The sequence below is a fragment of the Colletotrichum tamarilloi genome (assembly GCF_030869305.1).
Source record: "Colletotrichum tamarilloi strain Tom-12 chromosome Unknown Scaffold_43.1, whole genome shotgun sequence".
Classification (NCBI taxonomy): domain Eukaryota; kingdom Fungi; phylum Ascomycota; class Sordariomycetes; order Glomerellales; family Glomerellaceae; genus Colletotrichum; species Colletotrichum tamarilloi.
The window spans coordinates 195,517-222,862 of NW_026849426.1; the positions used below are offsets into that span (position 1 = coordinate 195,517).

Here is a 27,346-nt window from a genome sequence, read left to right on the forward strand (position 1 = left end):
TCACGTAGCGAGCACGAGCTCGCAAGAGAATCATTCTCCTCTCCGGCTTGGTGCGATTGCAGATACGGACGCAAGCGACGATCAAAAGCATATCAGGGGCGGACTTGCTCTCCTGAATCACGGCATCCTCGAGACTGTCGACTTACCTCTTATCTTCGAAGTGGCCTGGAGGGGACTCACTCTGGAAGAATTCCCCTCCTTGAGGCTCATCTTGAACACCAATTCATCAGGCTGTGGTTACACAAGTGAACATACTTCACTATTGACCAAGCGTAGGGAACGTTCGAGGAACTCCAGCCTTGCATAAGTTCGCCTTTTTTGCTTTCCCTCTCAACTTAGAGTTCAAGCGCCGCGAGTTTTGACCTGTCTCCCTGGCTGTTGCATTCGTCGCTTCGACAGAGGGTATTTGGCATTCTTAATTATAGTGAAATCGACGTTCTGCTGGACACGTTCGACCGAAGCGTGAGACGCCCTGGCCTTTTACAGGTAACTTTCGATATCGAATCTCCGCAAAAGTACCAAGTCCGAACGAATACTCAGGACAAGCCACTGCCCCATATACAGTAGCAGCCATTCTGGTATCTTGACGTTTCCTGAACGACCGTGTGTGTTCTTTGTTCGTCAGCCAACCGTTAGAAAGTTAGATCACGCACGGGAGAGACGACTTCCTGGAAGTAGAGTCTCATTGGCCGGCAACCCTGGAAAGTACCACTTGTCGTGCATGGGACTACTGTACGGATGCCATGGCCAGTCACTTCCGGATGCAGAATCCTGAAACTAGCAAGGAAGATGCACTGTTGGGACGAATTCAAGCGCTCAGCGTTTGGAGAGATTGGCCCAAACTTTGCTTCTCGCATGACACTGGGCAGAAGGCCCTGCCACTGGCTACAATCTTATGTCTTCAGAGTAACCCTCTTCCGGGTTATATTAGCGGCATGGGGGCTATCGAGGAGAGCTTGGGAAGGATGGGAAACGTCCGTAAGCAAGCCCCAGCTTGACTCGGTAATTCGTAGACTCATGAACAGACACCAGGCTCTCACGGCTGCTTGAGGGTGGGTAGGCCTGCCAATCATGATGACTCTTCAGGTACCGAGCCTAGCAGCGATGAGCTGTCGGTATGTGTCCAGCTCCGGCTAAACCAGCTACTATGACCTACACAACGTCGGGCCTGGGCCTTTGAGGCTCGGTCTGACATCTGTCACTTGTGAATGATCCGCAACGGCGCATCTCTATCCGCGTAGGTGTGCTCCCAAAGTGATGCCGAAGGCTGGCTACTGCCTCTACATCGCTGAGATAGACTCATTAATCTTGTGTCTCCTGAGATCTAGCTGAAGCAGCCTCGGTTCTCTCAAAGGACGTAGTCGACCATCCCGTTGTCAAATCTGTACTGACTGAGGTGACAGTGAATGTCTATGGCCGTCGTATCAGGTCGAGCTCACTTTGCTGGGGAGATATCAAGATGCGATAGATTACGAATATCAGCTCTGGTTGTCACAACAGCGACTCTTTCTCCGGCCTTCAACTCCTGTGCTGATGGTGCGAGATACCTACCTACTGCAAACAATGACGAACTATGAGCACGCTCATGAGGGGGTCCGATCAAGAAGAAGCGCTAGGATTGAATGATAGCGGGGTCGACTGGACTGAAAGCGGCCCAAGACGAAGAAATGGAGAGTCAGAACCACCCAACGGGGAGGGTGTCCGCCAGGAAGACTTCCGATACGATGGAGTCGCCTGTCCCACCGTTCACAAGAGGGAGGGGTCTGCGGGGTTCTTGGGAAAGCTTGGCGCTGTCGATTCTCACGAACTTGCCCAGATGACTACCGACGTTGGAAGGCTTACGGAAACCCGACTGTATCCTGCACGGGAGTTGTCCTCCCCTTTTCTCGGTTCCATAGCCCTCCCATACCACTGATCTCGGCCGGGCTTTCATTGAAACATCAGATTCGAGGCGAGACCCACTCAAATCGCGAGAGATAGACGAGCGGACAAGCCAACAGGAGGAAGTGGCTGGCTGAAGTTTGGCAGTTGCGTTTAGAAGCCAATGCTATTTCCTGCATTGTCATGTGGGTCAGAAGAGCTAACTCTCAAGCATCTTGGAAAGAGTCTGGAGCATTTGGGAACTGAAGCGAACAACCCACCATCATCTCTCGACTTTGGACAAGACAGGCGTTCGGGTGGCCGATGCGCCGAGCCGCCGCCAGGCCCGGGCTGTGCGATATCTGTTTGTGCAGAGCAGAGAGCCCATACCTATTATCATTACAGATCCTGCACCGATCACAGGCCAAACCCACATGAACAGTTCAGGTTCCGGATGGTGGCATGCGCAAGACAACCGGAGCGCGTCTGTTCCGTGATTCTGGGCTCTCGCGCTCGCGAAAGCCCAAGGGGCTGGTTCGAACCACGATCCACTGCCGGGCGTGGATATCATTACCGAATGCCCAGGAAGCGGAAGCCATGGTACGGATACCGGTACCTAGAGGCGTGGCCAACTCTGTCTGCTCAAAGTCAAGGTCATCTGACCTCTGAATCTCTGTCCCCTTTCCAGTCAACCACTCGGGGGGCTTCCGCGGTCTTGGGCAGACAGGGTTGCCTGGCCGTCAGCAAGTCTTGCTTTTTTGGCTCGGGCAGGCTGGGTATCTCGAGGAATGTCAAAGCAAGGGTCCTTCTCCAGCGACAGGAATCCGTGCCTGCGAGAGGCAAAATATGCCTCTTCCCAAGGTTGTTTTCCCAAGTTCCTTCTTTCTGTCATCAACAAGCGTGCGAGCTGCAGCATACCAAACAGCACTCATCCGAAAACCGCCGCAACCATAACACCCTCCTCGGTCTCCTTCCCATCGAGTCTAAATTTGGGCCACACACTTTTGAGAGAGACTTCACGGGCAGCAGCAACTATATGCAGGCCCCGAGACAACCGAAACATTTGGCGAGGAGGGGGGAGGGGCAGGTTCGGTGTCAAGGGGGGGGGGGGGGGTGCGCGATCAGCCTGGCACGGAGCCCACAGAGCCCCATGCCACACTCCGTCTGGGGTTTTATCTCCAGGGTCAACTTTTTTAACCTCGTCCTGCTTGTCGACAGGCACCTGCGGCTTCAATCTTTAAGCATGTGGCTGACTACGAAGACGGGCTAACAACGGGAGTACGAAGTATGGACATACAGATTCTCCGTACAGAGAGTAAGGATCCTCAGCCCGATTACAGGCTTCGAACACGGGTTCGACGCCCGCTGGGCCCCCGCCGACGCGTACCTATCTGCCCGTCTAGGTCAAGCGGCTCCGGCGAGAGTTGCATGCTATTTTGCCTTCCCTGACTCGAAAGTTGATCTTTATCAAAAGAGTTTCTTCAAACGTCTCCTCCCACGGGATGGCGGGACCCTCTCTCTACCACAGTAAGTTGAAGGCTCCGGTGCCCCGCTCCGTGTTTTTCTTTTCTCTGCCCGACCGAATGGTCTGGGACATTCGTGCCGGCCACCGGGGCGGAGACGACCTCTTGATGAAAAGATCCGCCGTCGTCATCTTTTGCAACGACCAGCTGTGCTCCCCCTCTCCTCCCCGCCCCTTTTATTTTTTTTGCCCACCTTTTCTCGCGCACACAAACTGATGCAGGGACGGGAATCCTGCCAGCCGAGAGAGGCGACATACATGGCTCGGGTCTCGTAATTTTCAGCCGCAGCGCGCTACGGTATACGGTGCTTACCTGACACTTACAGAGTATCCGTACCTAGCGACGCTGTCAGATTCTTACCCAACGGATGGGCACTTTGGCCGCGTCAGTCCACTCGCTACAGTCCACTTCTTCCTGTGTCGTTTCCGCCCTCGCATCGCGTGGCTTGTTAGGGATAATTTGATACCTAATCTGAACACCTGGCTGAATTCTGATTTTAAAGAAGTTGTAGTAGTCATGAATCTCTTCTCCCTACTAAATGCATGAAAAGATAAGTTCATACGTAAAAGGCATTTACTCTTTTTTGATGTGATCCTTTTCAACTCACCACCACCAAGTCACCTGGGACGTTTACTCATCAACTACTGCAACCTCCCGCATCTCAACAAAAAGAATTAAATAAAAAAATCAAACGTCTCACAACAGCGTGTCACTTGGCTTCCTCCCGCCCTTCACTCACCGCTCAACCGCTCTCACACGCGCCTGTTACGCCCTGCGGCCTGCGCCTGCGCGTCCCGTCCCCCTCCTCCTCCATCCATCATGACAGTCGCACAGGGCTACCACAACCTCATCCCCGTGACGAACCTCTCGCCACCCGTCGACACGACGCAGCCCTACGATCCCTCCACCCTCGCCGGCAAAACCGTCCTCATCACCGGCGGCGCCCTCGGCCTCGGCGCGGCGTTTGCGAGGGAGTGGGCCTCGCACGGAGCGAATGTTATCGTCGGGGACATTAACCCGTCCGCGGGCGAGGCCTTAGTGGCCGAACTCCGCGCCGAGTATTCAAAGCGGGGAGGAGGAGCAGGACAAGAAGGGGGAAAAGGAGGATCACACCACTTTGTCACCTGCGACGTCACGTCCTGGGAATCACAGGTCTCTTTCTTCAAGGAAGGCGCACGCCTCTCGCCGAACGGCGCCATCGACGTCGTGGTAGCCAACGCGGGCGTCAACGAGCCTGGCGCCAATGGGCGCTTTGAGATGCCTCTGGCCTCGAGTTCGGACCCGGACGCGCCGCGGGAGCCGTCGACGAAGATCATTGACGTTAACATCACGGGGTTATCGTACACTACGCACCTCGCCCTCTTCTGGCTTCCGCGGAACGGGAACAGTACCGGTGCAGGTGTCGGTGGCACGCCCCGCGACAGATGCTTGTTGTTGGTGGGTTCTGTTGCGGGCGTGGGGCATTTCCCGGGCCAGGCGCCGTATACCATGTCCAAGCACGCCGTCACGGGTCTGTTCCGTGCGATGCGCGGGACGGCGTATTTGCGGCACCGGGTGCGGATGAACATGGTGTGTCCGTACTTTGTGAGCGGGAGCCAGATGTTCCCCGGTGCGGCGGAGGCGGCGTTACTCGGTGGCGGGGCGGGCGGGGCGCAGGGGAGGGATGTTGTCGATGCCGCGACGAGGCTTGTTGCGGATGAGGGGGTCGTGGGAAGGGCTTTGCTTGTTGGGCCGGAGGTTGATGCTTTGGGGTTGGTGGAGGAGGATGAGGACGGGGAGGTGATGATGGTTGGTAGGAAGGGGGGGAAGGTTGCGGTGTGGGATGTGTATGCGGAGGATTATAAGGATTGCGAGGCTTTTGTGTGGAGGTGGATTCGGGTGTTGAATACGGTTGAGTATGTTCGGGGGTGGACTGGGTGGATTGGGGATGTGTTTTCGATTCTGACGAGGCCGGTTCGCGGTGGGAGACAAGCGGCTATTCTGCATGATGACCATGTGCGTAGTTTATAGTGAGGGCCAAGGATAGATCAGCTGGATATAATCAGTTCAAGTGGCTGAGAAGAGAAGGTTCACGCTAGGCGAAGATGTAAGCCCAGGACTCATTCAATATAATCTGAGTTATCAAGACGTTGGCGACACACTTCGTCGTAGATGAATGCAACCATACCTACTTGGAAAGCCCACCTTGACTAATGGTAGCCATGTGAGAGATGAAGATGAGGAAAGGCTAGCATATACGAGGCTTCATATTACGCGATGCTTCATGTAGGTTAACAGTCGAAGTAGAGATATCATTGCCAAGCAGGAGTCGGTCTGTAAGCAGACTTATGTTTGCCATGAACACATTTGGAAAAAGAATCTCCATTTCGAAAAGGGAGTTTCTATATCTTTCAAAACTAGACAATTACGTCGCTACTGCGTCTACTACATGTATCCTCTAGGACATTCAAAGCGCTAAATGTCCACTCTCCCATGATTTCAACATGGTGATGAAATTCGAAATGACGAGTCAAACCTCGACGTTCTTGTCCATCTTGTTATAAGCGTAAGCGATATGTGAGATTCCACTGAATGGAATAAATTGGTTTCCAACAATCTGGCTTAAGGTATGAGCTTCGACGATACCATTCTCAACCACGAGTTTACCCTTGGCGTTCTTGCCTGGCTTGCTCCAAGCCCAAGGTCGTTGTCACCGCTGCCCTAAACGGCAAGGCCAAAATGTCCCCCCTGCCCATCTCCTGAACAGCTATACAAGTATTCAACGCCGAGCCAACCTAGTTTCATCATCGCCAATCTTGTAATGGAAGGAATGTGCTCCTTGTCCAATCTCCAAGCCGTTGTTGCCGAGTGAGTCGCGGTGAGGTGTCTATGTGTGTGTATGTGCTCCTAGTCTTCTCATGTGGATTTGTCATACAAGGTAAACGTCCGTTCGCAGCATCCCGCTTCGTTGGCGTCGTGATATTTGTTGTAAGCGTGAGTCGAATACGGACGGGATCACGGATAGTGAACGAACGCTGAGTCTTTGCTTTTATAATAGAGAGCTTTGTCCCTCGAATTTTTTTAACTCGATATTATTTATATACGGACACGTAATATTATTAAGAATAGACCTACTATAAGCTAGGTGCGTTATAATATTATATATTTAATAGACGAGGTTAAGACTTATTATACCTAGATACGGTAGTAATATATTAGCTCAGTGCCTCTTCTAAGTAATACGGAGCTTAACGTCCGGCCGTTAGACATTCCCCCTCTACGCTCTACTACTTAGGATATAAAAAAGGTTATTATCTTATTATATATAGACTAAAGAAGCGAGTTCCTAAGAGAAGCTATAATAGCGCCCTATTACTTATAGTCTAATTATTCTCCTCGTTATTTATAATCCTATTTGTTATTTTCTTTATTTAGTTACTTAAAGTCCTATTGTTCCCTACGCTATTAATAGTCCTATTAGTATCCCTATTTCTTATAGTCCTATCGTGCTCCCCTTTTCCCAAAGTCCTATTACTATCCCCGCTATCGACAGTCCTATTATTGGCCGTTATGCACAACCCTGTTATTAGTATGAGACGAATACGGGCGGGATCAAGGGAAATGAACGAACAACGAGCCTTTGTCTCTCTAGTCAAGAGTCTTCTCTCTTTCCTTTCTTCACTCCGACCACTACTGCAGCTGCGTCTTCCCTCGCTCATCAACGACATCGGAGCATACTGCCCTTGTTATGTGGGCACTGGTCGCTTGCCTTTCACCATGGCCGTGGCGCTCTTTTTATACTCCACGATGAGCAGGCAGCAGCCATCTTGTCGCTGTTTCGATTTCGAGATGTAGCCCATTGTGGACATGTCAATGAGGGAAAAGGGGTAGGATGATGACGGAATTTCAGAAAACAGGAGATGTGATATTCTTCTATCAGACTGGAACACATGATGCCGAATTCGTCCACGCCCTAATGCGGATTATGTGATGAAGTCGAAATCTCGCTCGCCAAATAATGAGAAGAGACCCAAATCTAAACGCCATTCAAGAGCAATAGGTTCGCCGCCGCTACTCAAAATGACCCGGACGACAAAAAGCGCCAAATGTTGCAGACCAAACCAACCTCACCCGCTACCACTAGGAGAAGGGCCAAGGTCCATGGCCCCCTGAAATGAAGGATCGAGGCTCATGGTCGGATCTTGGGCCTGGCCCAGATCAAACCCGGGTGTAGCAGCACCAGCCATACCATCAGGCCAGTTCATCGTCATCGTCGCCCACAGGTCATGATAGACAGGCTGCCCATTCACCATCACAGGCGTCCCATTCGTCGCGGGAGAGACCAACCCATGCGTCCCGTCCCTATTCAGATCCTGATCCCAAATCGGGAAATACTGATCCAGACTCCCATCAAACATCGGACACCCGCGAATCGTCCGCGGCAGCTTATTCACCGGCGTCTCGATGTTCGCGACGCGAGCCTCGTACTTGCGCTTGACGACGGAAAAGACAACTTTCCCCGCAGACAGGACGTCCATGGTGCTCTTGGTCGCGGGCGTCAGCGTCGGCGCCTCGCTGTTGGCGCACAGGCGCGCGAGGTACGAGTCGAACTGCAGCTGCTCGCGGGCGCGGGCGTGGTCCCACTCCGGGCAGAGCGGCATGGGGAAGGAGAGGCGGATGGCGAGGATGACGGCCTGGATGAAGCGGCCCCAGTCGATGGAGCTGAGCTCGACGAAGGCGGCGGCTGGGAGGTTGGTCATGAAGTCGAGGAGGGTGCGGAGGAGGGTGAGACACTTGTCGAGGCGGTGGGCTGGGATCGGGGGCCCGAGGTCGCTGTCGCCTATTTTTGCTGTCGAGCGGAGGGTGTAGACTGGGCCGGCGAGGAGGAACATTTCGGTGAATAGGTTGGCTAGTGTAAGGGAGTCTGGGGACGGGTTGAGTTAGTATAAGGAAGGAGGGTTGTGCGTTGTTGGATGGGAGAATGGAGACTGACTGATGTCGCCGAGGCTGGTTGGTATCCTGCCTTGCCACTCCCTCAGCTGGCTCTCGAGCCCGAGAAACATGAAGTGAACCTGCTGCTTCGCCTGATCCCCTTGCGGTATACTCTTTGCGATGGCAGCCGATTCCTCGGTAATATGAACCAGCCTAGCCAGCCACGCGAGCGTGTGATCGCCCTTGAGCGCAGAATTGTGCTCGAGCAGATCGCAGCAGGTGGCCGTCCATGATGTGTAGTCGAGGGCCAGGATCGCCATCTTGGCCCAGGCCATTGCGAACCTAGCATCGGTCAGAGTCGTGCGGCGAAAATACTGCAGGAAGGGCAGTACGTGCGCTGACACCAGGTAGTAGCAGGACACGTAGGCACGAATACCGTCCATTTGATCTGGCGCAGAGGACGATGACGAGGCCGTCCCGCCGCCGCCGGCAGGTGAGCCTGCGCCTTGGCTAGGTGGATGGTTCAGCTCGAGATCGTGGAGGATCTCGGCTGCCATGCGGACGTATTGGAAGGCTTGTTTGTTCTTTGGGCGGAGGTGGAAGGGGTACCTGAATTGTGTAAGGGGGTGTTTGCCTCAAAGGGGGGTCAGTCAGTTATAGCAAGCTCACCATGCCGTATAGATGAGCAACCCTTGGAGGAGTTCTAGCGTCCGCTCGCCACCGGCCACGAACTTGAGACCCAGAATCTTGCGAAACTCTTCGTCGTAGAGAGTGTGGCCCTGCAATGCACTGGTAGCAGACGCCGTCGAGAGGATGGCGAGAAGCATGAACGGTTTCGTCTTTGAAAGCGAAGTAACTGTGGCATCGGGCGGGAGTGCCACGCAGGGAAAATGCTTGAGCATGACGCGGAAAGTTGATAGCAGCTTTTCTGCTGAATCTAGGTTGAACTGCGGTTTGAGACCGAAGCTCGATACCGAGACGGACGGGCCCGAGGACGGTGGAGACGAGATGGACGAGTGGGGACCGCTACCGGAGCCGGCGTCGAGGCCGAACATCATCTCTATGGACTCTAGGTCGGACTCTGGTGGTAGAAACTCGTCCACGTACTTGTCGTGCCGGGCGGCAAGGCTTTCGAGGTCGTCGGGCTCTTCCACTTGGGGCATCTCAAAGTCGATGCTGAACGTCTTTGAGGGTCCCGGTGGAGGAGGCGGCCTGGGTGCGTCCTGGTTTCTGTAGCATGTGAGTATGGTTGGTGAGGCGGTAAACTCATCTGAAGCTGAGAAATCACACAATAGCAGGTAATGGATACAAAGAAGGTGACGAGAGCTTACTGCTTAGATTGCCGTGGACGACGGGTCCTTGGACCGGTGCGGAAGATGCATTCTCTCTTGAAGTCGAGACATCTGGATTGTTCGGGCGGCTGGTGAGCATACGGATGAATGGACTTATACGCCGGGGCAGCTCGGAGGAGTACCGCCCGGGACTAGGGTGGCCACACACAACAAACCTTCGACATATTCCCAGCTGCACGCTGGTTTGGCACTTGACCTTGGCTGCCCTGCACGCTTCACAGGCATTGGTCACTCTCTGCCGCGGGTTGGCACCGGCGTCAGGATCGGTACCGGGCTCCATGATGTGTTGGCGACACGGAGTGACGGATCGGGGTGTATGGGGGTGCTCGGATATTCGGCCCGGAATAAGTGAAGTGACTAAATAGGCAAACAAGTGCCGAAGATGTTTGAAGAGAAGCTTGGCGGGGAGTGAGAGAGATGAAGACAAAGCGACTGATGCCTTCCCGTATCTGGACGAGCTGGGAGAGTATAGTTGAGATCCACTGCCCGCGAAGCTACACCAAGCAAAGGGAATGATGGTGGAGCTGAGATGAATGAGAGCGTTATCTGAGCAGCTCAGAGCTCAGCTTACGCCTTGGATGTCTTGCAGCTGAGCGAATGGGGGTTGGAAGTGAGTTGGGTGTAATTCCACAAGAACCATAATATTCGGCACATTGGGAATTTCGCGGGGCAGAGAGACATGGGTTGAGGAAAAGGGCGGCGAATGAGTTGAGCGAGTCCTCCGGCGACGTTCGGATGTTGTTGATTGGCCGGTGCCTTGGGGGAAGTTGCATGCGTCAGGCTTAGGCGGCTCCGCTCTTAGGGCGGATTCCAGGGGTCTTTTGGAGTCTTTACCGAACCTAACTAGCTCTAGGTGCTTCAATGGCGGTGGCTGTGGCTTTGGCCTTGGTGCTGACGATAAGTTCCGAACCACGTCGGAGTCTTGGAGTGGCAGTGTGGCTTTCTGAAACGTCACCATGAGCCTCGTTAAACCACGCTCTGATACACTCATCTGGATTGGGAGGTTTGGTGGAATAGGTCATTGTTTTTTGAATGTGATAAATTGGAGCAAGTCGACCTCACGGACAAGATTCGCCTCGTCAGCTGTCGTGCTGTCCATTGAGAGCTTTCAAAGGAGACATGCTGACGAGCGTCTCCTTATCGCTGTAAATCCTTGATATCAGGGTTGTTCCCCTTGAAGACGCGATCAAATGCATCGTCAAGGCGCCAGACGAATTTGGAGATATCGTTGACGTGATACTTGGTCTTCTCATCATTGTCATAGACCAAGTGCTCCCCCTGAGTGCCAAGGTCGATACCGAGTCCCTTCCAATTCGGGATGTGAACTCCCTCTCGATGGGCTTGGAAATCCGAGCTTGCGCAGCGGGACGAACAGTACACTATACTCTGTCCAAGCTGTTCCGCGCATTCTTCACAGATCACAGGTCCCTCGCCACTACCGCCCATCTCCTCGTCTTCCTCCTTGAGCTGGATGCATCCCTTGCCTGCCGCGCAGCTGTGCGCCGTGTTCACGTGCTCGTCCTGTATCATCTGTTAGCCTACCAACGTAGTCGCTGCAGTGATAGGGATTGACTTACATATGCCTCGTCGTAACACTTCTCCGAGTCGAAGACTGTCCTCTTAGTGAGGCTCAGCTCGGCAAAGATCAAACACAAAGGGCACGCGATGACCTCTGACGACACCTTGCCGGAGCAAGCGAGGCAAGGCGGAAGATCGTACAGTTCCTTGTTGACTTGCGGACCCTGAGGCGGAGGCTGCTGCCGCTTCTGAGCTTTCAGGAGCTTATCCTGCTCATGTGCCGCTTGCGCCCTCTTAAGCTCGTTCAGTGTCCGCTTGTGCCGGTCCATATTCCCAGCAGCGTTGGACCTCGCCGACTTGTCGGCCTGCATGGCCCCCATCACTTCGTCAATGGACGATCCGGACCGCAGCTTCTCAACGTACTTGCTGCATGATGCCGGAATCTCGCCCGTGCTCGGGTCGCGGAAGAAGACGTCAATGAGGACATCAGTTGCCTTCTCTGGCGGAAGGTCGTCGAATTTCGGTGCTAATTCCTCCAAACCTGGAGAATTGCTGCCCCCTTTGCCGACGACTTTTCGGACATCCTCGATGAGAGCAGTGGTGGGTTTTTGCTCGTCGTCCAATGCAGCCTGGAATTCCTCCTTGCCAATCGACGCCTCGGTGATCTGTCCTGCAACCGATTTAGGTAGAGTCTCGCGGTAGTGCCTCTGCTTTTCCTTGTCGATCCGAGCCTCGATGGACTTGAGATCTTCCGTAAAGTCTCTCAGCTTGGCGAATAAGCCGTCGAGATCACTCAAGAAGGCCTTGTTGTCGGAGAACCACTCATCCTTGGAATCGGCATATCTACTTCTCATCGTTTCCACAACCTCCCCGTAACAGTCTTTGCAGTGCGCAACGTGGGCCTTGCTGTGATCCTCCGCGCACTTGACCTTCAACTTTTCGATGGATTCGGCCTCATTTCTCTGCTGTTTCCGCTTGGTCTGCAAGACCCTCTGCTGGATCTGGCTCTTGCTCATACTGGCTTTGTTCCTGTGGTTGTCGTAGGCAACGAAAGATGTTGGCGGAGAAAAGAGTATCTGAGGATTTCGTCCTCTCAAGAGTGATTCTTCAATGAGAGTAGGAGATAATACCAATGAGATGCAATATCCTTCGTTTGATGAACCCTTTGCTTATGTTGAGATGTAAAGTAGTTGAAGGAGACTGGGAAGTCCGTGGTTGAGTTGGAAAGGAGTGGGTCCTCAAGGCGAAGGCAGCTCAAGCGCGCACGTCCCTTCCAGCCAGCTTCATTCGGTGAACGTCTGCCGAGCTTCAGCCGGCGCATCCATGGAAGACAGTCCAGTGCGTTGAGGCTTTACAATCTTGTAAACACCATCCACATTCTTCTTCAGCAACACAAGACAACATGGTATATTGACATCCCCGTTGGAACTCGAGAACCATCTAACAGGATTCATGTATAGGCCGACAAACTCCGCAACCAGCAAGAACTCGAGCGCCTCCAGGCCAAGTACGTTGGCACCGGACACCCCGATACGACGAGTTGGGAGTGGAAGACCAATATCTACCGCGACACCTACTCATCCATCGCCGGCCACCCCCCTATGCTGTCGTACATGGCCTTGGCTGAGAACGAGCCTACACAGCTTCTGCGCGCGAGGTTAATCAGGGTATGTTGAAGCCTAATTCTAGATGGTTCGAGACATGCTTTCTAACTGCTCATAGAAAATGATGCAACCTGCCGGTCCACCACCACAACGCGAAGATTAACGACCAGCGACGACTATCGAGGCATGGTTCTTGAAAAAGATATAGGATTACAAGGGCACTGGCGTTGGGGTCATTGTGTTTAGGAACCAGTAATGGAGGGTTAAACACCCTCAAAAATCCATTTGCCAATTTTGGCCGTTCATAACGCATACGCTCGGAATGCTTGCTACTTCTTGGGTATCCCGTTCCACCGAAATTTTCCTCACTAATCATGGACATCCTCTCCGTCTTTACGCCGCTACACCACCTCAATGCGAGGGCCCAGCTTCAGCCTGTGACATATCTACATCCCCATCCCCATCCTCAGCCGGGCGAATCCCAAAACTCGCCCCAATCTTCTTCTCCAGGTCCGCATCAGCCTGGTCGGCCCAGACAGAACGTACCATGCCCGCCGCTCCCTCGGCACCAATCTCCTCGAGCCCGCGCGGGCCAATGAGCCACGTAATGTCCTCACTGCCGTCCTGCGCCTGCGTCCCCGCGTTCTTCTGCACTTTGCGCACGACGTAGCCCTGCGTCTGCATACGCTTCAGCACGTCCTCCGTCTTCTCCACCGCCACGTTCGCCTCGGCGTTGAGGCGGTTCAGATGCCGCCGTAGCTTCTGCTCAGACAGCTCGCCGCCGCTGAGGAAGATGATGGTCACAATCATGGTGTAGAAGCCCACATACGATGCTTCGGCGTCGGTGCTCGGTGCTTTTGAGGGGGCGAGGATGGTCGGGGAGCGGTATTGGGAGGGGAGGGTCGAAGATAGGACGTAGACGCCTGAGCTGCTTTTTGCTTGGGAGCCGGACTTTAATGCTGCGCGGTGTTAGCGGGGGATGCCAAGTGACGTCGTGTCGTAGATGACACTTGCCTTGTCGCTTCTCCGCCATGGTGAACTTCTCCCTCACTGCGAGTTCTCGCAGCTCCATGCCCCAGACGAGGCGGAGCTGTTGTTGCGCTAGGTCGAATACTTTCCTAAAGGCTCTACCCTGATCTCCGAGTACTGAAGCGACCGTCAGTAATGCTCACAGTGCTACGAGCCCATCGTATCTTCGTACCTCGCTCCTTGATACCGTCTCGACGGATAGGCGTTCGCGAAAATTCGCAGGCCAGCGCATATCGCACCAGTTTCTTCGAGAGTTGGTCCTCTGCGCTCGCTTCGGCGTCCACAGCACCATTTTCAGATCCTTCTTCTTCAGCAGATTCGTCATTATTGCGCCTTTGTCTCGGGTGTCTTGGTTCCTCGTCTGAGTCTTCGTCGTCGACCTGGGTGCTGTTAGTCTCTGGTGCGAGCCTTGAGGATTTAGCGCGGGGCATACGGGTCGTCTCCTCCTTTGTGAGGGAGGCATGTTGGCTCTGAATGGAACGAAGGTGCTCCAATTCTGACAACGGAATCTTAACAATGCGGATTCTCAATTCAGTTTTAGAAGAAACCCAAAGCGTAGGCCATTCGACTGTACTGGTAGGTAAAATTCGGTGAACTTGCAATCTGACGCGACTGGACGCGGTCTTCGCGGTGCCACTTCAGACCCTTCGCACCTGCAGGTTCGCGCCACGTTATCTTATCTCTTATCTTATCGCATCCAGCTCCTGTCGCAAAAATTTGGGAGCTCTGGTCTGAGTGACATGGTTGTATGTTCGCAAAGGCATGTGAATGCTCATACAGCGTTATTCTGCATTTCTTTCTTTCAAATGATTTCGCGAGTAGTGTTTGCTCGTGGTGTATGCCTGCGATGCCAATTACGAATCCTCGACCGACCGAGAGCTCATAGCTCACTCCGAATCGCCCCTTTTCGAACCCAGCTCCTCGAGCGACGGACGTATAGTTCCGAATCAGCATGGGAGCGCCTTACCAGAATCTCAGAAGGGAGGGATGAAGAACCGCCAAGCAGGCAGGTGCCTGAGAAGGACGTCTCATCTACGAAAGACCAGCCTTCTCAGACGTCACCCAAAATAGTAGAAGGAGATGGCGCATCGATCGAAACCGAACCGGAAGCTCCCACCTTGTCCCGTGGGCCGACGAAGCGAAGCGGCCCTCTCTTGACAAGATACTACATCGGCGAAGACCCCCTCGACCGAGTCTCAAGGCGTCGCGTTGGCAATCGTAGTGTGTACCTCCAATCTGAGGCACTGGACGTTGATATGCTGGGAGAAAAGGCACAAGCGATTGTCATGCGCGACATGAGACGCAGCCACCGGAATATTAAGCAATTGCCCGTTGAAGAGCTCATTCCCGAGGCATTCGACATCAGCCAGAGCCTAGCATCTGAAGATAAGGATTTGACGATGGAGGAGGCACTGTCGAACCTTGAAGAGATCCGGCCCTCCGATCCCATTGTCTCGTACGATGACTTTTATACGCTGCTTGATGTGCTTATCAATGGCTTCACAGTTGCCCAACTCAGGGCATATGTAAGCCGTGCGAACGCGAGAGCTGCTACTACGCCCAAGGAGAAGACGAAGCAGCTCTACGATTCTGTAGAAGTGTTGACGCCCTGGACCCCTGTGGCAAGCGTCGAAATCGACGGCTCGGCCAAGGAGAGGCTGGGATTGACTCTCATGCTGGAGGCCTGGCGCTTGACCATGAGAGAGATTGTCGACGGCCAAGGTTATTTGAGTGGGCGGATTGATGAGCGGTTCTTTGCGCTACTTACGAGTGAGTAATGCGACCCAGCTACGGCAGTGCTGTCTAACATGCAAATAGACCGAGAACAGCGACTGGATGCCATCAGGGAGGCTTATCTCGATCCAGGCGAAACCATTGACATCTCGGATTCGATATTAAAGATTAACGCCACCAAGGCCAAGACACAGACAGTTCTTCAGAGGCTGGACGAAGCTACCAAATCCATCATTGTGAAGAACTTCAAAGCCGATTGGCTTGCTAATAGCGAGGTCGACGGGAAGTTACTCTGGAACTTGGGTCAGCTCACCAATACTTTCATCGACCGTAAAAAGCGTAAAGAGGTGCGTCTAACTCGTCGTATTGCAGTTATGACTACAACTAACAGCCGAGCAGATTGAGGTGTCGTGGATCAAACACGGGAACACTGAAGTCGCCTTTGGTGAACAGGTAGACCAAGACGAAACGGGTGAACAACTGGGCCATATTGTTCAGCGTCTGCTACATTCCGCCCTCTTCCCGAGAGAACAGTCCATCGCCCTGAAACATGAGTCCAATGTGAAGAAGGCAAGACTTGTCGCCGAGCCTCGCGGCAACGAGAAGCTCTCGTGGAAGGAGAGGCTTACACAGTGGTCTCGATGGGTGAAGCAAGCCGGCCGAGAAAATTTAACCGACAAGGCGTTCACAATCACGGAGGGCGACGTTTTGCCTTTGCCTCTGACCACCGAGGCCCCGGCTCTGGATTCAGATGCTCCTTGGAGCAAGCCGTACGTCTCGACAACCGCTTCCTTTGGCCAAATACTCCACAAGTATGACGAAGGAAGTTTTTCAATCGCCAAGGCAGCCAAAACCAAGAACCACATCTTCTCACCTAGCTCTCCGCCTCCCGCAGGTCTCACACCCATCGTGGAGTCAGTCACCTCTGCGAATCCGGAAACCCCCATCATAACTACCCTCCTCCTCCATTTCCGGCCTCATCCCTCCATGGCCAAGGAAACGGCCCACGACCTTCCCGACCTCCTTGAACTCCACCTGACCGTTCCGGACGACCTACCCGAAGGCCCCCTGGCGTGGGACGCCACTCCTAAGCGCCTCGTCGCTACCCTTAGCCAGACCTTTACCGACGTCGCGTACCCCTCCGAACCCGTCGACCTGCGGCTCTCGCAGCCGTTGGTGTCCACCATGTCACCAGAGGCCCTCGATACGTCTGCGTTCCGCGAGTACATTGAGGCCGCGAAGCTGGATCTCCTCGAAGGACGCCTGCGCCCGCCGCCCGAGGTCGAGCTGTCGGGTCTTCCCTTCGCCAAGGATGACGGCAGCGTTTCCGGGCCCGTAAAGTACATGTTTGCCGGTCTCGAGATGCGCAGGACTCTCGAGGTGGGCTACGAGGGTCACAAGATCCAGTTGGCGAGTATCGAGGCCGGTCTGCACGGCGGTCGCCGCTCTCAGATGAACTTTGAGGCTGTGCCACCACCTGCCGACGCGAGCTTGTCAAAATACGAACAGAAGGCCTACGCGAGGAAGTACCTCGACATCGCGGAGGACTTTGTGAGAGGCGGAGTTGTGAAGTGGATCGGAGAGAGGGATCTTACGAGAGAATTCAAGGAAGTTGAAGGCACGATGGCGGCGGCAGTCGAGGAGATTGAGGTCGCGGAGGCTGGAGAGGAGCAGACTGTTGGTGAGAGTGAGCTTGATATTCCTGCGGAGCAGCTAGAAGCTGCAGAGGGGACAGCGGCAGAGGATGGGAAAGCTGAGACTCCTGTGGACAACAATGTTGAAGCATCGGCCAACGAGCACGTTGAGACTGAGACTTCTGTGGGCGGCGAGGCTGAGACGCCAAAAAAGGATGACTTGTAAAATCATGTACCAAATAATTGTAGATCAACTGTAGTATCGCTGATGTATAAAAAGCCTAATCATTTGAACCTTGTTTGACCGAAAGTTAGGCACAGTTTACTAAAGACGCGGTGAGGGCGGTCTTTGGTGAAGGTGAAGGCGCGAATGCCTTCCTTTCTGAGTATCAGTAATTAGCTTTGGGAGGCAGAAGCTCGCCTTGAAACTTTTCTGTCAGCCTAACTACTTAGTATTGCCCAGTGAAGGCATCAGTGACTCGAGAGAGTTGCGACTCAGAACAGATAAAGACAATGATTGAAGTGAGCATCGTTCAGCATTTATCGTGGGACAGGCAAGGCCCATATTCAGGTCCACAGTGTCACGGTGGCATGCGGAGAAGCAAATGAAAGCCTCCGGACCGGACTGCCATACTTGGGACAAGTACACGGTGGAAAGCCTCACTGGCACCACGACAGGAGAATGGGCTTGCCATGATCAGTCAGGCACTTTAACAGCAGGGGACCCGTCTCTGATTAGAGGTTACTTAGAGCTATGAAGATTACATCACGAGAGCCTCATGTCACAGCATTTTGGAACGTTGTTTTTTAACTTGGGAATCACTTCTAGGACTCTATTTTTGTGCTACTAGGCACGTATCATGAGAAGCTTTTTTGACGTAGAATCATCCGGTCCAACCTTCCTCTCGATATTCGTGCTTTCCGCCATATCATAATGTCCTCATGCCACGCAAAGGGAATTCGTAAAGCCGTAGAAGTGAGTGAGCCACAACGGTGAGGCCGTGGGCGAACTCAGCAACCAACCCTGGTGAGTCAGATCGCTTATTTCTTGCCAGCCTTGGCAGCGGACTTGGTGACCTGGTGATGATGATGTTAGTTGATGGGGAGACATGAGAGTAAGATGAGTTGGATGAACGTACCTTGCCAGCGTTGCCAGCGGACTTCTCGACGGACTTGATGACACCGACGGCGACGGTCTGGCGCATGTCACGGACGGCGAAACGTCCCAGAGGGGGGTAGTCGGTGAAGGCCTCAACGCACATGGGCTTGGAGGGAACCATCTTGACGATGGCGGCGTCACCAGACTTGATGAACTTGGGGTTGTTCTCAACAGACTTGCCGGTACGTCTGTCAATCTTCTCGAGGATCTCGGAGAACTTGCAGGCAATGTGGGCAGTGTGGCAGTCGAGAACCGGGGCGTATCCAGCACCGACCTGACCGGGGTGGTTAAGGACGATGACCTGGGCGTTGAAGGAAGCGGCACCCAGAGGGGGGTCGTTCTTGGAGTCACCGGCGACGTTGCCACGGCGGATATCCTTGACGGAGACGTTCTTCACGTTGAAACCAACGTTGTCACCGGGGAGACCCTCAGTAAGCTGCTCGTGGTGCATCTCGACGGACTTGACTTCAGTGGTGACGTTGGCAGGGGCGAAGGTGACGACCATGCCGGGCTTGAGGACACCAGTCTCGATACGGCCGACGGGCACTGTTCCAATACCACCGATCTTGTAGACATCCTGGAGGGGAAGACGGAGGGGCTTGTCGGTGGGACGCTTGGGGGTGTCGATGGCGTCAATGGCCTCAAGAAGGGTCTTGCCGGTGGACTTGCCAGCCTTGGTCTCCTTCTCCCAGCCCTTGTACCAGGGAGCGTTGGTGGTGGGGGCAAGCATGTTGTCGCCGTGGAAGCCGGAGATGGGGACGAAGGCAACGGTCTTGGGGTTGTAGCCGACCTTCTTGATGAAACCGGAGGTCTCCTTGATGATCTCCTCGTAACGGGCCTCGGACCACTTGGTGGTGTCCATCTTGTTGATGGCGACGATGAGCTGCTTAACACCGAGGGTGTAGGCGAGCAGAGCGTGCTCACGGGTCTGGCCATCCTTGGAGATACCAGCCTCGAACTCACCAACACCGGCAGCGATAATGAGAATAGCGCAGTCGGCCTGGGAGGTACCGGTAATCATGTTCTTGATGAAATCACGGTGACCGGGAGCGTCTGTTTAGTCGAGGTTAGCGACTGAAGGCGAAAATAAAACTTGATCTCGCTCATCGAAGAACGGCAGGCGCTCCTCAAAATGAGAGATATCATGTCAAAGTTGAACTTACCAATGACGGTGACATAGTACTTGGGAGTCTCGAACTTCCAGAGGGCAATGTCGATGGTGATACCACGCTCACGCTCGGCCTTGAGCTTGTCAAGAACCCACGCGTACTTGAAGGAACCCTTGCCCTGTGAGGGAGTTAGCAAACCAAATAATGACACCATTGGACAAGGTGTTACTAACGAGTTCGGCAGCCTCCTTCTCGAACTTCTCGATGGTACGCTTGTCGATACCACCGCACTGGTAGATCAAGTGACCAGTGGTGGTCGACTTGCCGGAATCGACGTGGCCGATAACGACGACGTTGATGTGGTTCTTCTCTTCCTTACCCATTTTGGCGGTGGGATGTGATCGAGTTGTGTGTTTGAAAGGTAAAAGCTGCAAAGGCGTCGAGTCAGTGATGATTCTCGCGATGATGTGGTTGATGTGTGAGAGAAGTGGCTGAGTGAGGTAAGGTGAATACTTACTGCACAGGTGATCCGTAAATTTGGATTCGGTATGTACGACGAAGAGCAGAAGAAGGAGGGAAAAGCTTTGCTTTGGTGGGCGAGCGAGGCTTTTGTATGTTTGTGAGTGGAAAAGTTGGGTGGTGGAGTGGGAGTGTGAGAGGGTCGAAGTGGGTTGAGTAGAGGTGGGAGGGGGAGTGGGCTAGTCCGCCAAAGTCTGCAGGGATGGAAAGGCAGGAAGGTGGGGTCAAAGGCTCTTGCCTGAACGAATTGCCCTAAGGTAGAATTTTTCACTCACAGGCTCAGTTTTTTTGTGGTTGGTTGGGTGGTTGTTGTTTATTCCAAGTGTACATAGTAGATGGCTTAGCAGATCGTGGCTCACGGACAAGTAACGCATTGTACCTTGGTTCAGTCTCGCCACGGCACGAACTAAGCGGGGCCGCTCCAGGCAGGTACGTATCGTGTCACCCCTCCTTTAGCCTCTCCTTCCTGCGCCTAAGGCATGCGACGGGCGGTAAAGCTCATCGTCGCTAACCATGATTATACCGTTCCAGCTGCCTAGACGATTTCTGATGTTCATTCCTATCAACAGAATCGCTATTCTCGACTTTGATTCATTGTCTTAAGACTTCATAAGAGCCCAATCTACGTTTATCCAGCTCTTGTTGCTGTCCCAGAATGTCCCAGGAATTGAGGCAACAGGATGGATGGCATGTTGATGTCACAGGTAAGGGGGCATGGAGGGGCACTCTGCAGCTCTCACCGCGCTCTCTGTGTCGCGGGGGGCGCTGCAAACGATCCTGGCCTATCGACCCCACCGTGGAAGCTCCAGGCCTCATTGCTGCAGATCCCAGTGATGTCAATTCGTCGAATCGCCAGCCCAGCTAAAGTAATGAACAATAACAAACGCATTCATCACGATCAAATTTTCCCTCGGGCACTAGCTAGCCGCCTTCTCTTTGGGAAGGCAAGGAGGGGCAATATGGACCTGCCTGAGTCTTTCCCCTCGTTGTCGGGCCACTTCATCTTTTTTTTCATCGTCGGAGTCCACCTTGAGGCAGACCATCGGCCGCGTCTCAAGTGAGAGGTGCCTCTCTCTCTCTTTTCGTCCCATCCACACGCATATCTCACCGGCCAGACACAGACAGACACACAGCGCCGTTTGGCACACACACACAAAAATTTTCACCAGAGGGAGCGCTTTGTTCCGAGTGACCTCGATCTACTTTGCCAACGATAAGACATCCACAGCTTCGAACTCTGCGGTCTGCCCCTCCACCCCGCCCAATCCCTGTCAGACACACAAGGTAGGTTGCCGCGCAGCCCAACCTGGGCCCCTCCTTGCCCCTCGACGAAGCCCAGGTTTTTTTTTTCTCTCTCTTGGACCGTCAGACCGTCAGAGTGTGTGCCCAACCCAATCGTTCGGCATGAGTCACGTATCTGGCAGTTTTCCCTCTGGCACAGCTAGGTACAGCCTTCTCCTGCATACCTTTTTGGTGACACAGGTGCTCGGGGCCCCTCCTCGTAGCATTTTGGTTTGGGGCCGTGGTCGCCGTCGCCGTCGCCATGGTCCATCCCACCTCAAAACCAAGGCTCCTCCGTGGGGCTGGTCCTTGTCTGCCTTTGGTTTCCGTAGGAATTATCGACCATCAAATCCTCCTTGTGCTGCTTATTCTTTCATCGGTCAAGGGAATGCCAACCCAAGCGGGCCCATCCATATCTTCTTCTCTCTCACACACAAATGGTCGGTGCATTAACTCCGAAAAGAAATGTGGCTGATGCGGCTTTCTGACGGGGTGCGGGGTTGGAAAAAATCTGATCTCAGAAAGACAAGAGGCAAAAAAAAAAAAAAAAATGTGTACAGACATGGGTGTCCGACAGATCCTGGCCTCAAGGGTGACGTGCAGGTGAAAGGTATCTAAACAACCCGTTCTAAGCGCCTGCGCCGCCCGTCAAGGGACAATTATCCTCATCCTCTCGCGTTCTCCCAGAGCGACATTTCCAGGACAGCTAGGTGGTATCGCGGCTGCATGCATATTTGCCATCGCGTTGGCGTCTCTCTCCCGAAATAAAGTGAGAATCTATCGGGCATCCGACCAGATTTCGCAGCAGCAGCAGCATAAACGGACAACGCGGTGCAGTGACACGTAGGAGGGGGGGCGCCAGGACCAAACAAGACCAAGACGAGTGCGATCGCCCGCCCCAGCCCATGCGCAAGACCCCTCTCTCACACGAAGCGCCGCCGAGCCACAAAGAGAAAGAAAAAAAAACGAGAGCAGAATGAGGGGTATTCCATGCCATGCCCCTCCATGCTTTTTTGCGCTTGGGATGAGAGGGGCTGAACTCCGAGACACAAAAAAATCTAGCGTCACGTGACAAAGCTCTTCCATCCTTCATGAATGATGTTTAAACCAGCCCATATCCCACGGCAGTTTGGCTAAGTTGATGAGCATCTTTGTTACGGCCCCTGCTGGCCATTTTCCAACAATTCCTAATTGGGAACAGAAAAGACGGCGGTGGCGACGGACGGCGTCGGAAACCGCCGGCCCCACCAGGCCGATGAGCAAGTCACATGACCACCCTCAACGTCATCCGACGAAGACCCGCGGGGCAGGCGACGACACTTCGCCAGCGAGTCGCAAGGTGTTTCGCAGGTTTGAAAATTGCTCTACTGCGAAGATCACTTCTATCCCATTTCCATTGGACTAACATGACAGGAATTGACTTGGCAAGTTTGGGACCAATCGAGGAACGACGATTTCGACGCAGTCTACCCCAAGCGATACCATTAAGCCCTGATCCTATCGATAACTCCCTACAGAGCTTTGCTGGACATGGAAGATTCTAACTACCACCGGCTTTCTTCGGTTCTCCGAATACGACGGTTTGCCTCTGTCACTCGTATGTCTACTTCATCGAGGGCAAGTTGAAACACGAACGTACCACGTCGACCGATCTCAAGAACTCACGAGATGATACATAACATTATCACGGGGTTCGCCTCTTTGGGGTGTTTAGACCCCCGAGTGGCTGCACCTTCTGCTTTCGTTGCGAGAAAGCTTTCCAGGCATGAAGTTATGTCGGAAGCAGATAGAGTCGGTATTCCATTTGAGGACATCTACCCCTCACTGACACGCGCAAATGCTGCCGTGGGCTATACTTTTATTCTCTCCAATTTCCGCCACGCTTGCGTAGCAGGATTACCTTGGGATGAGGTCAAATTAAGTGGAAGACATAAGTGGAGAGATTTGACGTCGGAAGATCAGGGGATGGAGTGTGGATGCGAGAGACGGAGGTTTCCAGTTCATAGGATGGCAGATGAACGATGAAACGACGTGTTACATTTTTTGGACTTTATCTTCCCCCTCAGCACAGCCAACCGGAATACTTATGAGAACTCCCACCCAGGCTTTTTCCCCTACCCAGAGCCTCTCGCACAGCTCCTGTTTGGCCTGTCCACCATCTTGTCAGGACAGGGATTCCTGCGAGTTAGCAAGTGACCACTTCTTCCATCTTCTACCACACCTCAGAAGCTAGATAATGCCGCGAGGATTTCAGCAAAATTATTGGCCTATTCAGGCATCAAACGGATTTCTCCTGCGGTTTCCAGCATCCGGTGATTACCTACAACGCAATCAGGCGTGCTGAGAGTAGCCATTGGGGATCAATTAGCCGGCACAACTGCTCTGACATATAACAGCCAGAGCACTTGTTTACGGATTCTACCTGAGGTCCAATTCATGAGCCCAGCCACACCGTTTTCATTCTATTGCTCTAAATAGTCTCTTTCCCAGTCAAACCGGTACCAGCTGCCTAAGGTCTTGGCATCGAGCACTATCAATCGATTGTATTGTGTTATCCAGGCTAATCAGACTGTTCCATAAGTACATGGTAATACACCTCATCACAGCTTCATCAGAAAGAAACTTCCGCAGCCAGTATTTGAACCTGCTCACGGAAGAGGCAGTCTGAGGTGACGGCTCTAGGCTATCTGAAGCCGTACTTGAACCATTGACGGTGTACATGTCGTGTGGGCAAGTACGATGCTTCAAGGGTCCTGTACATTATTATCAGCTCGCTAGTCCAGTCTCCATAGTCATGGACGACTATAGGATCTTGGTCTACCTTTAAGAGTAACATCGTGAAGCATCCTCTAATAGATAATACAATGTTGCAGTTTGGTAAATTCGTCAAAACCAACAGGGTCTTTTAAGGGAAGTGCTTCGGAAAGAATGATTTGGTGGCTGCTGCCTCTGGTGTTCTAGCAGAAGCAAGAGGCAGGAGGTCGACGCAGATGCTTCGTCGTTCCTGACCAGTCACATATCAAGAGTATTGATGGGAAAACGCCTCTTTTCTTAACGTCACTTCCAGTGCTGAGCTTGAAACGCTCTGGAAAGACTTGCTGCGTATCCTCTCCCCAGTAAATCCATGTTCACGAAACAACAACAAATCCAACGACGACACGTATTCTACCTGTAAACAACATCACCTCTGCCTACCCGCATCTTCTAATTCCCAAACGGCTTTACATTCAAGCAGCTTGCGTATGATCACTCGATACTTGAGGCTTTTGAACAATTCCTCCCGAAACACACCAAGCAACACTTTATCTCACACAACGCCATGGGGTTCCCCTGGGGTATCGTTGTGGTCCTGAAGCGCGACTGGACTCCCATCAGTCGGATTCGCAAAAGATACGAATTTGACGGCTCAGGTCGCCTTTTCTTTCCAGAACTCATTGTTCTGCAGAAAGACACCATTGCCTGGCTTCCAAGACAAGAGTCCTTCCGGAAAGCCGGTGACTATCGCGAATGGGTCTACATCGCACTCTATTACCCGTCTCTACCGGTTCTCTTGGATGCAAATGGAAGCGGGAGTATTCATTGGGATTCCTTGGAGGACTACGAACACCCGTATGATGAGCGCCTGGTCGAGATTCCTGTCTCCCATCTCAGCGCTGAAGTCTTTATTCTTCGAGATTTCGTGCCTAGAGTGCCTGAAAACGATGCTCTAGCTGCCCGATATCCTCCCGGAGAAGTAGGCATCTTCTTGAAGGGCGATATAGCCACGCACGAGGACTTCTCCATGCACCCTCCCATGATTCTCAGGGTCCATGGCGCAGGTTGGACTGTCGATGAACAGAGAAGACACTGTCTTATTCCTTATAGCTTTGTGAGGTATGGGCTGCCACCCGGCCCAAAAAATCGAACCTTTGGCCCAAAGCTTTGATCTCACCCCGGAATGCTTGGAACTGGGAATGGCATCAGTTTGCGTCTGTTTCGGTCAGCTGCGCTCTCGGGCTCATGAATCAGATCAGCAAGCTAACGGCGATATAGTCGGTAATGACTGCATGTTCTATGGGATGTTCAAGGGGCAGGAGAAGCGAAGTTGTAACAAAACATTCGCAGGTCAGGCAGGAAATTTCTCTTATGGCTTCCGGAGCAGGATGCATCAACAGAATCCCAGGCTTCGAGGGTCCCTCATCCTGTAGTACCAGTTTGAGGTATAGTTGCAATTCCCAGGAACTTATGACCAGTAAAACTGCACTTCCCTGCAAGACATGATTGAGCCATGTTGTATAATTCTCAGATTTCAATATCAAGGGCGTTTGCAATGTGTTAAAGGCCCGGCAACAGTGTCTCTGTTTCGTAGGACGCTGCTGCTTTTCTCTACTCTTCTGCGAGTGGCGGTCAAAGGCGACCGCCGGGAGCAGCTTCGACTACGCTCACATCGAAGTCAGTCGAGCCACTAAGGTCGACAATCAATTATACGCCAACCAGCCTACTTGACGACAGGCTTAGCGAGTACCGGAGTTCGAATCCCAGCATGAGCACCAAGAGATGTAGCCACACCAGTGGTGAACTCTTTTTTTGTGGTCTTTGATAAATCGGCTTTCTTTCATCTGCCAAGACACTCAAGGCAACGTAAGAGATACTGCTTCTTCTCCGTACCAGACTGCGTGTAAGGCAACCGTAGAGCTCCTCCCATGAGTACTAGATCTGAAATCTCCAAAGCTAGATCTGGTTCTAATCTCCCACGCTTCTTTCGGTTACGGTCACTACAGTCATTCGCGAGCGCTTTCGTCTCATATTTACTCCAATACGCTGAAGATATGGTCCCCCGCCGACAGAACTTCCCCTGGATGCGTTCACCAATGCCAACAACACATTGAGGATGTCGTCCTCCGCCTCCGAGCCTCCCCCTGAACAAACTCCTATCGCGAAGCACCCAGGGAGCACCTCGAACATCGCTCCTCGAGTAACAGTTCGGCCCAAGGAAGAATGGACCGAATACAGTGCTAGTTGCGCCTTCCTCGTCCACCCGACCACAAGGCCCTTTCATAGCCTTGCCGCAGGCACCAAGGCCCTTGTCACCTTAAGTCAGAAGCCGCGAGGTCTATCTGACAGCCCCCTCACCACCATTCGGCCTGTTCAACAGCCCGAGACTGGCCTCGCCTACATACTCCCCAGGGTCGACGCGAGGGTCGACGTCCCCACCCCATTCCTCCGCATCGGCATTCGAATTGTCAAGGATCATGGACCAGGTGTTCCGGAGTTTGACAGCGTGACGCCCATCATGCTTAAGACTAGCACAAAGACTAGCACCAATACCACTCAGGCTGAGAAGGAATCTTCCAAGGCCGGCGATATAGCTGTTTGCGACCACTTTGCCATCGACGTGCCCGATATCAACGTGATCAAGAAGCTTTACCCTAGCGCCGGTAAACATTCGGGCTGTAGGGTTTCTGGTGTCAAGCAAGCTATTCCCCGCGACTTTGTCGAGTATGGCTTGCAAACAGCCGGTTCTGTTACCAGCAAGAACCAGTTAAATGATTGGTTGCGCGTCAGTGTTGACATTCTCGGTAAGTGATATTGATTCTTGGACATGGGTAGAGTTTAGTTTGCTAGATTTGTACCATTGCTTGGTCTGCAGTCCGAGACTCAACCAGAGCCAAGACCGAGAGAGGACGCCGCGCTGGATTAGGGGTAACCAGAAGCCTTTCGGAGTGATCAAGACGCGTGTATGTGGAGGATACGGATGGGGAGTAAGATACGTATCCTTCACTATGGGTTTCCTGCTGAATACTTCGCCAACCAATCTCTGGAATACACATCTTAATGTGGCCTCCATCTCCTTCGTAATTCTGAAAAACTGTCTCTTTTCAATTCGAACCTTCCCCACGCAATTTTTCAAGCAACACTTCGGTATTATGGGTGCCCCAAGAGGATTTTGACTTCCTTCCTTCCTTTCTTCCTTCACATCCATCTTACCGGGCAGTATAAAAGGACATCTCCTTTTCAAATTGTCAACTTTCTAAATATCCCACCCACTGTCTCTCGGCGAACATAATTCTCTTCCCAAAATCAGCAACTGCGAAAGAACTAGTCTGCCTTCCCAGTACTTTCGAACAGGTAAA

At 53.0% G+C, this 27,346-nt stretch overlaps 13 protein-coding genes across 13 annotated transcripts; 8 read left to right on the forward strand and 5 right to left on the reverse strand.

Moving 5' to 3' along the window:
• Window positions 1-16: 16 nt before the first annotated feature.
• Window positions 17-307, forward strand: CTAM01_10015 (uncharacterized protein; the record flags this gene model as incomplete). Its single annotated transcript, XM_060526031.1, has 1 exon — window positions 17-307. A coding segment is annotated over one exon (291 nt), but the record flags the coding sequence as incomplete, so codon positions are not given.
• A 1,737-nt stretch (window positions 308-2,044) lies between these two features.
• Window positions 2,045-3,130, forward strand: CTAM01_10016 (uncharacterized protein; the record flags this gene model as incomplete). The annotated part of the gene is made up of 1 exon (XM_060526032.1): window positions 2,045-3,130. The coding sequence occupies one exon, from the start codon at window positions 2,045-2,047 to the stop codon at window positions 3,128-3,130; it is 1,086 nt and encodes a 361-aa protein (XP_060379360.1).
• Window positions 3,131-4,202: 1,072 nt separating this feature from the next.
• On the forward strand, window positions 4,203-5,393 carry CTAM01_10017 (short chain dehydrogenase; the record flags this gene model as incomplete). The annotated part of the gene is made up of 1 exon (XM_060526033.1): window positions 4,203-5,393. The coding sequence occupies one exon, from the start codon at window positions 4,203-4,205 to the stop codon at window positions 5,391-5,393; it is 1,191 nt and encodes a 396-aa protein (XP_060379361.1).
• Window positions 5,394-7,489: 2,096 nt separating this feature from the next.
• CTAM01_10018 (uncharacterized protein) lies at window positions 7,490-9,926 on the reverse strand (the record flags this gene model as incomplete). Its single annotated transcript, XM_060526034.1, has 4 exons — window positions 7,490-8,286; window positions 8,356-8,903; window positions 8,964-9,524; window positions 9,802-9,926. 4 exons carry the CDS (start codon window positions 9,924-9,926, stop codon window positions 7,490-7,492), a joined length of 2,031 nt encoding a protein of 676 aa, XP_060379362.1.
• An 857-nt stretch (window positions 9,927-10,783) lies between these two features.
• On the reverse strand, window positions 10,784-12,180 carry CTAM01_10019 (uncharacterized protein; the record flags this gene model as incomplete). The annotated part of the gene is made up of 2 exons (XM_060526035.1): window positions 10,784-11,167; window positions 11,224-12,180. The coding sequence occupies 2 exons, from the start codon at window positions 12,178-12,180 to the stop codon at window positions 10,784-10,786; spliced, it is 1,341 nt and encodes a 446-aa protein (XP_060379363.1).
• A 287-nt stretch (window positions 12,181-12,467) lies between these two features.
• CTAM01_10020 (splicing factor 3B subunit 10) lies at window positions 12,468-12,931 on the forward strand (the record flags this gene model as incomplete). The annotated part of the gene is made up of 3 exons (XM_060526036.1): window positions 12,468-12,569; window positions 12,625-12,831; window positions 12,887-12,931. Coding segments are annotated over 3 exons (354 nt in total), but the record flags the coding sequence as incomplete, so codon positions are not given.
• Window positions 12,932-13,179: 248 nt separating this feature from the next.
• CTAM01_10021 (MAGE family protein) lies at window positions 13,180-14,260 on the reverse strand (the record flags this gene model as incomplete). Its single annotated transcript, XM_060526037.1, has 4 exons — window positions 13,180-13,727; window positions 13,777-13,914; window positions 13,970-14,177; window positions 14,231-14,260. The coding sequence occupies 4 exons, from the start codon at window positions 14,258-14,260 to the stop codon at window positions 13,180-13,182; spliced, it is 924 nt and encodes a 307-aa protein (XP_060379365.1).
• Window positions 14,261-14,603: 343 nt separating this feature from the next.
• Window positions 14,604-17,391, forward strand: CTAM01_10022 (uncharacterized protein; the record flags this gene model as incomplete). Its single annotated transcript, XM_060526038.1, has 3 exons — window positions 14,604-15,567; window positions 15,616-15,878; window positions 15,931-17,391. The coding sequence occupies 3 exons, from the start codon at window positions 14,604-14,606 to the stop codon at window positions 17,389-17,391; spliced, it is 2,688 nt and encodes an 895-aa protein (XP_060379366.1).
• Window positions 17,392-18,206: 815 nt separating this feature from the next.
• CTAM01_10023 (translation elongation factor EF-1 alpha) lies at window positions 18,207-19,816 on the reverse strand (the record flags this gene model as incomplete). The annotated part of the gene is made up of 4 exons (XM_060526039.1): window positions 18,207-18,242; window positions 18,305-19,377; window positions 19,488-19,611; window positions 19,667-19,816. The coding sequence occupies 4 exons, from the start codon at window positions 19,814-19,816 to the stop codon at window positions 18,207-18,209; spliced, it is 1,383 nt and encodes a 460-aa protein (XP_060379367.1).
• Window positions 19,817-20,911: 1,095 nt separating this feature from the next.
• Window positions 20,912-21,013, forward strand: CTAM01_10024 (uncharacterized protein; the record flags this gene model as incomplete). The annotated part of the gene is made up of 1 exon (XM_060526040.1): window positions 20,912-21,013. One exon carries the CDS (start codon window positions 20,912-20,914, stop codon window positions 21,011-21,013), a length of 102 nt encoding a protein of 33 aa, XP_060379368.1.
• Window positions 21,014-21,356: 343 nt separating this feature from the next.
• On the forward strand, window positions 21,357-21,851 carry CTAM01_10025 (uncharacterized protein; the record flags this gene model as incomplete). The annotated part of the gene is made up of 2 exons (XM_060526041.1): window positions 21,357-21,561; window positions 21,811-21,851. 2 exons carry the CDS (start codon window positions 21,357-21,359, stop codon window positions 21,849-21,851), a joined length of 246 nt encoding a protein of 81 aa, XP_060379369.1.
• Window positions 21,852-21,898: 47 nt separating this feature from the next.
• On the reverse strand, window positions 21,899-22,021 carry CTAM01_10026 (uncharacterized protein; the record flags this gene model as incomplete). The annotated part of the gene is made up of 1 exon (XM_060526042.1): window positions 21,899-22,021. One exon carries the CDS (start codon window positions 22,019-22,021, stop codon window positions 21,899-21,901), a length of 123 nt encoding a protein of 40 aa, XP_060379370.1.
• A 2,531-nt stretch (window positions 22,022-24,552) lies between these two features.
• CTAM01_10027 (uncharacterized protein) lies at window positions 24,553-26,799 on the forward strand (the record flags this gene model as incomplete). The annotated part of the gene is made up of 2 exons (XM_060526043.1): window positions 24,553-25,106; window positions 26,040-26,799. 2 exons carry the CDS (start codon window positions 24,553-24,555, stop codon window positions 26,797-26,799), a joined length of 1,314 nt encoding a protein of 437 aa, XP_060379371.1.
• Window positions 26,800-27,346: the final 547 nt, after the last annotated feature.